Source organism: Fistularia commersonii, chromosome 22 (assembly GCF_037954325.1).
Source record: "Fistularia commersonii isolate RoL2024-O1a breed Wild chromosome 22, RoL_Fcom_v1.0, whole genome shotgun sequence".
Lineage (NCBI taxonomy): Eukaryota > Metazoa > Chordata > Actinopteri > Syngnathiformes > Fistulariidae > Fistularia > Fistularia commersonii.
The window spans coordinates 9,757,486-9,772,395 of record NC_141305.1 but is presented as its reverse complement, the minus strand read 5'-3'; the positions used below and the strand labels follow the sequence as shown (position 1 = coordinate 9,772,395).

Genomic DNA, 14,910 nt, shown 5'->3' with positions numbered 1-14,910 from the left:
GACATTAAAATTACCCCCCCCCCCCCCCCCCCTGTAGATATGCCATACTTTCTTTTAGTAACACGCAAAACTATCCATTCATCCATCCATCTTCTGCTGCTTATCCTGCATTCAGGGTCGCTGGGGATGCGGGAGTTTATCCCAGCTATTTTGGCGCAAGGCGGCGTAAACCCTGAACTGGTCGCCAGGCAATCGCAGGACCGCATACAAAGACAGACAACATTCACTCACTCACTCATTCGGGGCAATTTTCCCTTAATCCTTACATGACATTGAAAGGCGTTGTAATTTTGCTGATGTAATTCATTGTGCATTACTTGGCTCAATACTGGCTTTGTATAATGTTTTTTTTTTTTCCCCTCTGTTAGTTGTTTGTATCTGACAGTATCTTGTAGATAACATGATGACCATTCTTAATTTCTCAAAGAGGACGCCAACCCTCCAGGGTTAAAATGTAGGAGTAAGAATTTCGGCCGATGAGGGTAGTTACTCCTACGCCTAAATGTTATTCCATAGGATGGAAGAGGATGTTGGTAACTGAAGATAGCAATCACGAAAGATAGCCTAGAAAAAGAGAATAACAACTGTCTTTGCAGACAAAACTAGTAATAACTTCAAATTTATTGGACTTCCCTTTTCAGGAAAACAGTAGTATTTTCAGTGGTTCCCCTTTCAAACAATTACATAAACCAAGAACATATTTCTAAAAATATTCTAGCTTGATGTGTTAAAATGACAAGTTCAATTTGTGAAACTGCCAAACAACTTGTCGAGAGGTATAACTTTAGAATTTGATACAATCGCTGCTAGGTGTGTGTCTTTTTATATGTGTGTGTATTATTGTTATCACTATTATTGTTGTTGTTGTTGTTGTTATTTGTATGTGTGTGTATTATTTGACAGTTTGTTTCTGGAATACTCACAGGCATGATTGTAATTAGAATAAATCATTTTAACTGTTTTAACAAACATCTATAAATATCTAATTAACAACATTTGTTGGAAAAAATTGCATTTAAATCAGTGTTAATTAGTAGTAGATAAAAATGGTCAGCAGTGCGTGTCCTCAACTTGCAGTATCAGAATGCAAATTAGTTGCAAAGACGACCCCTGCAGGGCTGCCTCTTCCGTTTGAAGGGGCTGTTTTTAGAAATGAAATAGACTGTTTTTGAAAAAAAAAAATGAAAACCTATGTTTTGACAAAGTTGGAAATTACTTATGCCAATGGAAATTATGGCATTTCGTCATTGACATGAATGTGTTATGACATATTCTGTATGATTCTCCAGAAAAGCAGATCATGTGCCAAATTAAGGTCATCACAACATAATATTGTGAGATCATCCTTCCCTGGAGGCTGACCACCCTCAGAACTGCAGTGCAAAGCTGTGTGAGTAACATTACACCAAACTGGACGCAGAGCTTTATACAATCCTCCTCATTCATCACGTGCCCAGATATTTTCCTGCTTCAAAATGCAATCTCTGTTTCAAAGAAATTGCCCATTTTGTTAAACACTTTGTACAAGTTTCAAGTATTAGTTAGCCAGCTGTCGGTTTTGCCTTCAGAGACAAACACCCACTCTCACTAAAAAGGCTATAATACCAAATCAAAAACAAACAAATAAATAGTCGACACCAAATCTTTTAAGATGCTTCTTCCGGCTTATTAAAGGGAAATAAAAATACGGCACATCGGTCACTGCAAATAATAGTCTAAATGTTTAAATGTTTTTCCCGTTGTGTAAATATATCATTTGAGTTAATTAGGGAGTTTAACTAGATTCCTAGAATCCATTTAGTGTGAATTTATTTCACTAAGGATTAACAAACTACTTTGACCCAATTATTTGGATGAAATAACAATATCATAATCTGCACTTCTGAGTTAAGTGAAACTGAAAAAGGGAAATTCAGGCGTACACACCAATGAGTATATGTTTATGTTTGCGTTTTTGTGTATTGTTTGATATATCTTGTTAGTGCCACTAACACAACCTTTACAAATGACAGTGAACTATTGTTCAGAGAGATGTCTTCATTTCAAATCAAAACAAATTGCTTTGTTTTGCACTCACCAGTTTGTTCTTCTTAGAGTAAGTCCTCTTGAGCAGCCTCTCATTCATCCTCTCCTGTTCCCGCTGGGCATGGTGAAGAAAGCCATTTTCAAGCGGATCCACCACTGGCTGCATGTTCTCCGCTTCATCTTCACCCACTTCTTCCTCTGCCTTCTTCTGTCGCTTTGCTACCTTTTTCTCCTTCCACCGCTCCTTCTTCTCCTGTGTCTTCACAAGTCCCGTCATCTTCTGCAGGAAAACAGAAGATGGAATATACTAAGTAATATGATAACAAATGACTGTGAGTCACAAAGATATATATATATCAAGCCAGATGGAAAAATAAGTGCACTTAAACAGTAGACCATCCCTATGGTTGTGCTCTGTCCCCTTTGCTATTCAACACACCACCAACCTATCATTCCAGAAGAGCTCAGTCGAACAATAATTACAAATAACTCCTGATATTTGACACACACAAACCCTAAATCTCTGGTTCAGATTAACTTCTGAAAAATCGAGAACACTCATGATCTGTTATGAGATAATCAATGCAGTTTCAGAAGAGAATGTAATTCATTAGACGCTAATGAAGTTCCCTGTCAATGTCACAATCTGTATTTTATTTGAATTTAAGTGTCATCCATTCAGGCGTCATGGTTGGATACATCAATGGATACAATGACAGTAACTGAGAAACAAATTAGTTTTGTTCTAAATGCCGCTAAATTTAACAGATCCACTGAATCAAATCATAAATTCATATTCAATTTCAAATAGGTATATCCAATCCAGCCAAAGCGTTTTTATCACTTTGTCTCTTATTAATCCCTGTTTTTTTTAACTTCTCAGTTGAATTATTTGAATTATTATTGTCATTCACTTTAGTATATGATTCACATTATTTGCCTTCTGTTCACTACTGTATTTAATGTACCGGTATTTGATAACTGAATCATAATTTTAGGAGGGTCATGATACACCTAAAGTGAAAATAAAAGTTTTATTCCATGCTATTGTATTCTAATGTCAAGCTTGTAAATGGAATATGTCTGGTTGCACCCAGACATTAAAATATTATATGTTTCCTGCATTCACACAGGGTATAGCAGAAAACAATTATGGCAATGCAGAGATGAAAGATCAGGAGCAGAACAGATGGAAATCTAGATTTCTAGGTTGAAAGTGTAGTTGAGCGCATGGGTTACACCGTACAAAGGGCATAGGGCATCCCCAACTGGTAAATGTCAAGTCTGTCACCCTCACACTGCTGGCTTAAACAAAGCAAGCGAATTCTCCAACAGAGAAACTACAATTACTCTCGCTTTAAAGTCATCTTTAATCCTGTCAAAAGCAGAACAATGCCTTACTGGAACCTATAATCACTTTATGGCTGCAATATAATGAGCTTACGATATGAACTGAACTGCTGCTTTTACACCCACAGGAGAAAATACAGTCGCTGTATTCTGTGACCGAGCAATTCCCCCCTTTAACTAATCATTCCTTTCACACCTCGGTTACAGCCTGTGCAGAAACCTCTGTTTGTTTATTGGAATTCAAGCACTATTTGTAAGAGATTGGTGTCTTATTCAGTGGTTTTCCTTCACCGATTCCCCTGACTCTATTTGACTAAACTCCTTTTAGTGACTGGTAGCTTTATCTCATTCGATGTAAAATATTAAGCTGTCGTTCTATCATGGTGACTTGATATATTTAATGAAGTGTTAGCACGCACATTGATGCTGAAAAGAAACACCATGGTGCCTTGTAAAAACTCATTTGGCAGTTTCTCTGATTATCATTTTTTTAAAGGTACTTGAAGACTAACGCTCTTTCTGTAAGGAGTCAATGTCCATCTTTTGCAATTGGCTGAAAAAGTATTGTTTCAAACAATTATTCAACACTAACACTTCTTAATCAGCCTGAATGCAGTCGGAGAAAGTTGCATTGGATAGAAGCATTCACCGAATCAATGTAATGTAACATGATTTACAGCGCGCTGCCATACATTGGCTCAACATTTAATGGATGATATTTTTCATTCAGTGCTAAAAAATAAAACTTGTTAATTAGGTGTTTTTGAGACAGCCAGAGTCAATACTTTTGATAGAGAGATTGCAGCCTCACCCAACACCAACCCACAATAATGACCTATGTTAATTTGTTGCTTACTTGTGGTTCCAGATTTAATTTAGAAATGGATTTAACCTCTCAAAATGTTGATGCCCACCCCTCCAATCAATTATACTGAGAAATACATTTTTGTGTCTGTTGGCTACACTACAGTTGAGTGCACGTGAAGAGCAGCCAACTCATATTTTACTCACCAAAAACTCTTATACATCTAATGAAATACTCATGTGCTCTGTTCATAGTTCAGCCTTGATTTTTGATTGATCTGAGGAAAGCCTGTCAGGCGCATGACTATCTGAAGAGTTGATTATACTGGACAGCAGTGAAGCAAGCAATGCCAGCATGAGGTTCAACAGTAGTTTATCTGACTTTTGCCAAAATCTAGCGATAAAGCCAAAAGCAGCAAACCGATTATGCAACTGATTATACTGCACGTGGTCACTTTGCATCAGTGTATTTTTTTTTTTTTTTTTCATTGCATGGATAATACATTGCATGGTTTATTTGAATCACACTTAGACAGAAAATGTATGAAGCAATAACATAAATTCATGCAAACCTTATCAGAAATTAAACCTTAATTTCACATTTTTGGAAACTGATTAAAGAGGAGATATTGTTGATAAAAGCTTAACACCATATGTTGTGGGATCTAGCAAAAATGTGATAATTCATAACATTCCCCAAATGTTACGGGTGGATGAACACCAGGACAGACGAGGGTATGACGGGACAAAGACTCAGACACTTCTGTATCTGGTGACAAAACTGTATGTTCCTCCTGTTGCACTTTCAGAATTTATCATGTAAAGATGTTGACATGCAGCCAGTTGCTAAATCCTGCCTTGGAGATCACTGCATCCCAGCAGCAACACATCACTGCTATATGCTCATAGAGCTCAAGGTTGAGAGCTTCTACTTCATATTTTAGCATTAGCTCAAAGCCAGCAGAGCTTGGAGCCCACCACACCAATACTGAAATTATGGGGTTCCAAGTTGAGAGGTCAGCAAATGCCTTAAGTATGATTCCTGTAACTACTAATAAGTAACACTCTCTGTGTCAAAAGGTTTGCCAAAACCGCTTTTTTCAAAGGAAAAGGGCAATTATGTCCAGGCAAATTAAATACAAAACAAATTTCAAGGAGAAATAACCAACTAATCATTTCTCAATCCCTTTTCCCGGCAGTCCTAGCAGATTTTTTGTGCAATGTTGTTTCTTTTCCACTGGAAATGCATCAAGTCCTACTTGTTATAAGTACTTTTATTGTTATTGAGACTGTTCAGACACTTGCTAAAAGTGGAGGATTTATTCTTGGCTGTAAAATTGAATGACACAATTCCAAAGTGTGAGAATGAGATGAGAGAATGTGAATGAAATATGAGAGAATGAGAATGAAAGGAAATATAGATATTTAGTCCTATTTTAACGAAAAGTGATGTCTAAAATTTTGATTTAAAGCAGGTTCAGGTAATAAACATTTTCATTTGGATTATATTTTATTTTATGTAGACTTATTGGTCCATTCATATACTGCCTTTGAATATTGCAAGTAATCAGCAGCCAATGATCCAACAAAAGATTGAGAATTTTGATGTAAAATATCCATGATTTTTTAATCTATTCAGAGCTACTCTACTATAAATCTCAAAGGCCATTTTCAGTCAGATTTTGATATCATGATATTGAGCTAATGCAGTTGTGACAAGAACTTACAGCCCATTAATTCGAGATGCCCATCAAGGCTTCAGTGAAAGTTTTATGTAGGGATAGTTAAAAAAGAAAGACATTTGGCCTTGCAGTAGCATAACTGCATTGGTATAACACATCATATTGTGTCATCTCAGAAGCAATTTTCCAACTGGTCCCACTGGTCTTGAAAATATCATATCAATTACATATTCATCTTTCGAAGTTAAAACTACACAATTATGGATGACAGATCTGCAGATTCTATGCGCTGAAAAAGCAGCTACGAGGTCAATGACAACATGTTGTGGCAAAGTAGAGGATTTCACAGTATCGGACACAACATTTTTGGAGACACCTTGTAGTTTTAGACAGGAACCTTCAAATTTAATTTGTTGTCTGGAGAGCCAGTGTTGAACAAAAAAGAAAGAAACAACCAAATAGCCAATGGTATTCAAAGGTATCCAAATTCCAAAATTCTCTGTGGGTGAACACTGTCAGACATGAACCTTTGTTTTTCAAAATAAGAAGCAAATGCAAATATATGCTGCCCCGCTGAAATAAATAAAACCTTTCTAGAAAACAGCTTTGAGGTCATCCTAGTGCATATGATGCCTTGGTGCTTAAGTTTAACATTCACCAAACTCTTTTTGATGTTGATGTTCTGCACCTGATGGACCCAAAACTGCCCCACACAGCACAAGTTATAAATATGTGAAAAGGTAGGGGAGGTAGAAAGATCTCAGTACTGGCTTCATGGCATTTGAGGGCACAGCAGCAGGCATTAGTGGGATTTTTGCAGAGGCAGCAGATTTTGTTTCAGGAGGTTTTCTAATAATCTAGACCAAACAAATGGCAGACCTGAACTTTAGAGTCTCTCTTTTCCTCCCTGCAAGCTCCTTTTACCATCAGCATCAAGTTTCTTGCCATATGTACTTGAAATAATAATGTGTATTTAAGCTGGGAAGCTTACATAACCTCGTAAAGCCTCCATAATTTGTCAGATTGGGTTTGGTCAAACCATTTTTCTCTCTTCTTACATTAGATTGCATCAAAATTGATGGGGTGTTTTAAGTATCAATCACACTAAGTCGCAGTAGTCAGTCATATTTTTATGAAAAAGGGAAAACATAAGACTGCCCCATATTCAGTCTCCTGTGCAATCTGAGGTTGAATGAGGTTTGGAACGAATTTACAGAAGATTTGATAGTAAAAGTGTGTTTTTATTTATTCTTGCATACTCCAGATTTAAGCATCCATCTTACAATTTTAAGTTGAACACTACGGACAACACAAATTTGTTTAGTACATAACATATTTAATAGCTGTTAATAAACATTATCTGTGTCATTTCCATTTTCCCCCAATCCACCGCTGCAGCAACTGCTCTATAATAGCTCCAGGAGAAGAAGGGTAATCCATCTAAGCGTCTGCCAGCAACGGCTTAGTTGTGATATAATTTCCATATGCCAAAGGCCTGAAGTGAGCTTCTGCTTTTCAAAGTGAGTACTAAATCACTTCTGCACATAATTGAACTGCCTCTCCTGTTTTATTCAAAAATGCAATTTTCAAATGAAAAGCATTCAAAAAATAATGCAAAGCAATCCACTTGTGATGGAAAGAATATGTCAATCTCTATATATGAACATATGCTTTCAATCGAATAGCAGAATATATATATAGCAGAATATATAATTATTTTATATATTATATATTCATTTCCATCATAATTATTTTTAAGAAAAGTGCAAAAAACAATGACAGTGAGGAGAAAAAAAGTATATGTTTGTGTCGATATTAGTGCAAAAAATTCAACAAGGGCTTTGATGCTTGGAACAAAAATATCTTTAGGTGGTTTTTCTGGGGCCTTGATATCCACCATGGAACACGATTCATCTCCCACAGGAAGGATTATGCATTCTCCAAAGAGGAATGTCAGCAACACTGAAGTTGCTTTTGTTTTCATGAGGTATGCATAAAGCAGGAGGAAAAGAAATCATATAAAATGAGCCTGGAGTGGCAGAGAAAATAAAGTGTAAAAGAGAGACGGTCATACTGAAGAAACATTATCATTCTCTCTCCGTTCAGTCTTTTTTTTCTGGGGTCAGTGATTTTTTAAGAAAACGCACGTCTCTTAATATCAAGCACAGCCAAAAGGAGAGTTCTGGGTCTCTTAACACTGTCATTGTGAAACTATCAACAAAGACTGAAAAAATAAATTAAGGAAAAAAAACATTAAAGGGTCTTGATAAAGATATGTTGAATACCACAGGAACAAAACTGTAATCTGAAAATGGTAATGTATCCTTTGGGAATGTGAAATTATTTTAAAACGAAGAAATTAAAACGCAAGGATACTAGTGTATATAATTTCCTCTTGACGACCCTAGCAACTTTCAGAAAGAAAAGTTCTAAGAAAACTGTTCTTCCGGAACTATTCAGCTTGAATTTTGTTCTAGGAACTACCCTCCCCTGGGGGAACCTTTCAGCTTTGCATTCACACAGGCAGTAAGGGCCCACACTCGGGCTCAATGATGCGTAAGGGGTCTGCAGGGTGTACCATAAGCACCAAACTCAAAAACAAACCATCCTCTAGAAGAGAAAGACAATGCAGACTACACAGGGTGGTGTGGCGGAGGGGGTTACAGCGGTTGTCATTGCAAGACACTGCTCCCCTGGCGCTATTCCTTAGCTGCCTTCTTCTCATGCTGGATCCATGATGGGTTAAATGTAGTGGTCAAATTTCACTGATGTTGCGCTGTATGTGACAATAATGGCATTTCTTCTAGTTCACCAATACATTCATATTCTGCATGGTGGGAGTGATAACCCTGACTATCAAATGGATTTCAGTGTTTTTATTTCCAGCTTCACCATGTGAAAAACCTTGCCATAAGCTAAGTCTGTACCTATTTCGGCAAAAATGTTCACGTCCTTGAAATCCCTCTGAAGCGTAGCAGGCCAGGAGGCCTCGTCGTCAGTTCATTTCTCGCTGGTTCTGTTTGTGTAATCACAAATCGCAAGACAGTCGATGACTAGTGACCACAATAGTTTATTAAAAATGGACCTACTCCACAGACCTCCTGAAGAATCTGGTAATTAGCGTAGCTTATGAGTTTCTGTGGATACGTGAGAAAGACCCCGTCTTGGGGGAGCTGAAATGGTTTTGGGAACTGAGGTCCTATTTTGTAGCTCCTATGCTTTCCAAATGCAGATTCCAAGGAACTGCAAAGAGCCCCAAAGTGCAAAAGCAGTTATTAAGTATTGAGTTTTTGACTGGGTTTCCGCCAGGATTTCTCCCACAGTCCAAAAACATGCAGAAAGTTAATGGGAATAATTGCCCTGACGTTTGAATGAGAGAGTGAATGGATGTTTGTTTCTATATGTGTCACTGCCACTGACAGGCAACCAGTCCAGGGTTTACCGCACCTCTTGCCCGATGGCAGCTGGGATAGGCTCCAGCACCTCCTGCAACCTCAAGTGTAGGATAAGTAATAGATAACAAATGGACGGAAAAAGCCCTGACTGGTATTTCATGAATTCAGAGAAGCATCTCTCTCCAAAGCCTACACTAGCTTTAACTTTGATAAAACTGTTCAGCGGCAACTTATTCTTTTGTTGTTTACTATCCTGCTTTCAAAGTGTTGCATTCAGCCAAAGGAGGTTGCTATTTTAAGAGAAAACCTCTCTCGATGCACTATGCGGTAGCACCTAGCAGCAACCATTGTCAAAAAAAAATGCTTTGCCCCAGGAAGTCGGGCTTACACTTTCAGGGAGTGATTATGAAATTTGTAAATCAACCTCATCGCTTTGGAAAGAAGAAGGAAAAATCTGTGGTGCCATATTAACATACGAGGGGTGATTTAAACTCAAACACAATGGATTGTGTACATTATATTCCACTTCTACTTACAAGAGCCTTTAAAATCATTCACGCCTCTAAACTAGCTGAGGTGTGGTTTGAAAGATTTATTGCACAGATGTCAAATTGATTCTGTACACATAACTGTGGCCCTTGGCATGTGAGATAAATCACTCTGACTTGTCATGATATCGACTGGATTGATTTAATCACAAAGCACTCGTTTTCATAGCCTGGCGCAAGCGATGCTGTGCCGAGAAAGTGAAGCACACCTTCCACCTAATGCCATTGTCAGCTACATCAAACATACGTTTGATTAACTTAGACCGTACACTCATTACCTGTCTCCCTTGTTTCTCTCAAAGCATGTAATCAGGCAGTTATGCCTAACAGAGAGAAAAGAGAGCGCATTTTGTGCCAAGTAGCTTATCAGGCTGTGAAAAAGAGAAAGCACACATTTCTACAGTAATCAATGCTGCATAATAGACTCGCACAAAGATAAAATGAACTACATCCTTTTCACCTTTTGTTAATCAGCGTGGTGTATTTTCCTACTCATTAGACTTGATGGCTTAAGTCTTTTTAGTGTAAAATAGTTCTAACCGTGTTGTTATGGGTGATTTTTAACAGGAGACAGGAGATGTAAGGTGGCAATCCTCGGCAGATCGGTTTGTTGCTTCACTCATGCAATTTACAGCCATGTGGTTGTATTCACACCAGTTCTGTCACTGTGGGGGAAACGCCAGTAATCCAAGTCATTTGAAGAGGCTGGCGCGGCAGTGCAGCACCATAGGATTTTGAGAAAAATAGCATTGCAAGACTCAACTTTCACCCAATCGCCCTGCTTAAACCAATGAGCTGTCAATGAGATGAGAAAATGATTAACTGTCAATATTTCTACTTCTCCTTCAATCGCCTTGGCTGATCAGACCTTATAAACTCAAATACGAGCATATCTAATATCACTTTTAAAAGTGTACCTTTTTAGTTTGGCCTTGCAGGCTTTTTATGTGGAATGATTGAAATAGTTCCTAACTGAATCCATTCAAAGATAAGTCAGACTCTTTTCTTTTTACTTCCATCAAGCCAATTATTTACATTGTAGAAATGAATGTTTATCCACGAGTTTTATCTTCCAGTCAGTGTGTGTCAACTACTATCACCTCACAGTCATTTTACACCTCCCAAAAAATCTCTTCTCCACTCTCACTGTGTGTCAACCTAACTCCGCAAAAGAGAATAAATATTTACTATTGCAATATTCGATATTCGATCTAAGACCTCCCAGAAATAGATATAGTGTATTTCACAGCACGAACACAGCACTCTTATCTAAATCGCAACATCTGAGTTCTTGATCGGCTTTTTCTTCGATATTTTTCAGTAATTTACACTTAAATGTACGAAATAAACACAGAGGAATTTTCATAGATTTTCAGAGTTTTGTTTTACTGAACTGATGTTATTTATAAGCGGTTACTGACCTAACTGAGATTCTTCTTATACCATAAACAGTGTGCTTGTGTGTGCGTGTGTGTGTGTGTGTGTGTGCATGTGAATGTGTAGCTGTGATTATGTTAGTGTGGCAATTATCTCGTCTCATTGCCATTATCCCCCAATTCTCCATCCTTGTCTCTTGCATTTTTAACCAAGAATATTCAGAGACAAAATTTAACTGCAGATGTTATCATTCTTTCTTTTTTCTCATGGTCTTATAACCCTCTGGTAGTTTGGCATTAACATAAAGTGGTCATGCTAGTTTATTTACACTCATGCTTGTGCAATGTGTGTTGAATACAGTGCATTTTATTGTTCACTCAACTGGAGTACCTTACAGTTAGAAAAAAAAAGTATTAACTTAACCTGTGTGTGGTGAGATATGTTAGCTTCTGCCTTTAAAAGCCCGCCTCTTTTCTGATTTGCCAGCTTATCATATACATACATCCATACATACAAACACATTCATATATATATATATATACACACACACACAGCTACACAAACATACAGTATATATATAAATATAACTCCCAAAATGCCTGATCTTGCATCCTGGCCCTTGACCTGAAACACCCTATCAAGAGCAATAATACATAAAAGTGGAATCAAGTGCAAAAATGATTCCTCTTCTAAAGACATTTAAGAAACACCATTAAACAGACGCCGTAACTTCAACCCTGTTAAGGAATTAAAGCAAGGCAAAGTATATTTGTTTAGTATTAAAAGACCTGACTGCTGTTGAGAATGAACATTCTACCCAAATTAACAGCATAAATATGTGACTCCGTGTGTGTTGGTGTGGGTGTACGCTTGTATCTGAGTGTACATTTTGTATTTGCAAATGAAGGAATCCCAGATAAGCTGAAGTTGTATATTAATGTTATCATTTGTTAACATGTGTGTATGTGTGTACAAGTAAATTCCAAGTTGTGTTTGTTTACATGTCAGTGTTTGCGCAGAACACATGTGCAAGGGCTGAATTAGCTCCTGGAGTGACACCATCTGGTTAGGGTCTTGAGGGGAGAGGAATGGGGAAAAGGCAATGAACTGGGTGGTGCAGCACAACATTAAAGATTGTGCTCTTGTTTCCCAAAAAAACAGGATCACAGAGTTCCAAAAAACAGAGTATAAGACAAACAAAGTCAGATAGAGTCTGATTAAGATTCCTGTACATTTCAAGGAAGGGTATGTTTTAATATATAGCATGATTTGCAAATGTTTGTGTTTTGTGTGTGCATACTACCAGCTGTTTACTGTGCAAACAATAATAGATGTATCTTTGCATTTCTCACATGGGCATAATAATAATTTAGTATCTAAACACCGGGGTAACTAATATATGGTGTACATTCTTTGTCATGTAGATTCATTGCTGATTATATATCTGCATAGGGCTACATCCCTAATAGGATTTTGAGATGGTGCTTGTCTCTAGTCTTTTTTATTGGAGCTTAAGCAAATCATCTTACACATATTACTGCAGTTTAATTCACACGTCATTTAATATTTTCCATCAAATATAAATTTGCCCGTCATCACTGATTAAAACGCAAGATCATGTGTTTACAGTCAACTTGCACAAATCACGGAGGTTTTAATTTTAAAAATAAATGTATGTACAATGAAGAGCAACTTGATTAATTAACCACTTCATAAATCAGCATGCTCTTACAGCTCTACTGCTGATATGAAAAATTCTAATAAATTATCTTTTTCTTCTGCAATACTGCTAATGCTGTTCATCCAGGAAAAAGTTAAGGTTTGGAAGTTGTTTTTTTCAGTCATGGAGTACATGGAGTGAAATTACACTAAAATATACTATGTGACAATCACAAAACAATATTATTAGAAAGGTAAAGAACATTCAAAAAGTTTGTGGAAAAATATTTAAACATAAAAGTTCAATATGATTATAGAATAAAACTATTTTTTATCTGACTAATCAATGGAATATACTGATACAAAGGCTCAATGGATGTTTGTGCAAAAAACATTTCATTGCATTCCAAGGACTTTATTGGTTAATTTACTGGTATATTACCCAACATGCAAAACGTTTCTTGCATTGTTGATTCGAGAAGAATGGGAACAGAGACATATATTTGTTAGTGGTTATCAAATTACACCGATATCTCCAGTTTTACTATTTGAGTAAATGGAGTGAAAGAAATAAAATAGTTTCTTTGATGATTATCAATCTCAAAATGTGGTTTCAGTACTGTTATTGTCATTACTACCAGTCATATTGTTATTAGTGATAATGTGTATAATGCTGTCCATTACAAGCCACAAGAATGCAACAGAAATAACATTGTTGAGTCTGGTGGGTAGGAGCAACTGAAACACAGATATTTACCACAGAAGAAGGAGAACAAATTTGAAATATTTTAAATACCCAATGGTACGTCATTTTATTTTTCATTGGAAACTATGGAATTTTACTTTGACAAAATGCCACCAGAAATCCAGGACCCCATGTATTGCAGGACCCTTCATCAGCAGGATCACATGATTATAACTTCAAATAGCAAATGTTTGTCAGTCTTTATGCATTATATTTTTATATGTGAACTATCTCCATATGATGGTGCTGAAACTGATACACTTATATGTCATCGGACATACGCGCATGCTCATTTGGTTTGTTATTAAATTAAGTTTGATCCACAAAGATCAGATCAAACAGACGGAACAGGCACCAAAAAAAGCATATATGAATATTATTCAATATAGGCTAGCAGATATCACGTGTTTCATCTCCCTCAGGCTCCTTTAAAAACTTTTAAGTAGATTATCTGAGAGGAAAGAGGCCAATATGTCCTGTGAACTCCCACCCATTGTCACAGGAAGCTCCCTATTTCTGCTCTGCCCACACAGCCCAAAATATAGCCTGCTGTCAGTCCTCTGGCTTTCTCCTTTCCACACTCTCTCCGGGGAGAGGAAATGTTGCCTTGGCAACAGCTATTCCTCTCGATGGAGTTTATAACAAATAATCTATAAATGTCAAAAAACTTCCAAACATATTTACATTCCAACTTTTAGCCATAAGTAAACTAGCTCACAACACATGTTTATTGAAAGATACTGAGAACAATACATGACACGCTTTTGTATTCTAAAAACATGCTTGTCTGACCGCGTTACTTACCGCTACAGTTTGACAATAATTTGCGATTTTCATTACACAGCCAAGTCAAAATATACCAAACAACTCAGAGGAAGACAGGCCTTTTCTGACATCGGCCAAATTTTCACATCACTACAGTCGGAGTTTAAATCTATTTATCATATAATGTTTATCATTGCAAAGTTTGGTTGTTACAATGGACATTTGCTTCAGTTGTTAACTTGCAGCAGTAAAAGGAATTCAAGTTGGGCTATAACCACACTTTCATAAATTGATGATACACTGAGGAGACCTCGTTTGAAATGATCAAAAAGTGGTACAGCAGGAACATGTTGACTTGTAAAATCTGCCTTGGTTCAAGTTCCAAATTCACATTATTCTATGCCTCCTCCTCATGCGGCTTGATATTATGCTTCAAGAAATCCAGCTTGTCGGATGAACAGCTCTTCTGATCAAATGTTATGTTTGTGTCACAGTTTGACTCACAGTCTTTGGTGAGTCTTTTTTAAGACTTCACAAGGGGAAAAAAAACAAAACAAAAA

The 14,910-nt window shown here is 37.0% G+C and overlaps 1 protein-coding gene across 14 annotated transcripts in view; it reads right to left on the bottom strand.

Moving 5' to 3' along the window:
* Nucleotides 1-14,910, bottom strand: part of fbrsl1 (fibrosin-like 1) — a 294,403-nt gene that overhangs the window by 207,140 nt on the left and 72,353 nt on the right. For all 14 annotated transcript variants that reach the window (XM_086169947.1, XM_086169952.1, XM_086169939.1 and 11 more), the window contains exon 2: nt 2,078-2,305. In XM_086169947.1, the coding sequence (XP_086026073.1) occupies nt 2,078-2,305 (228 nt within the window). The remainder of the gene's footprint in view (nt 1-2,077; nt 2,306-14,910) is intronic.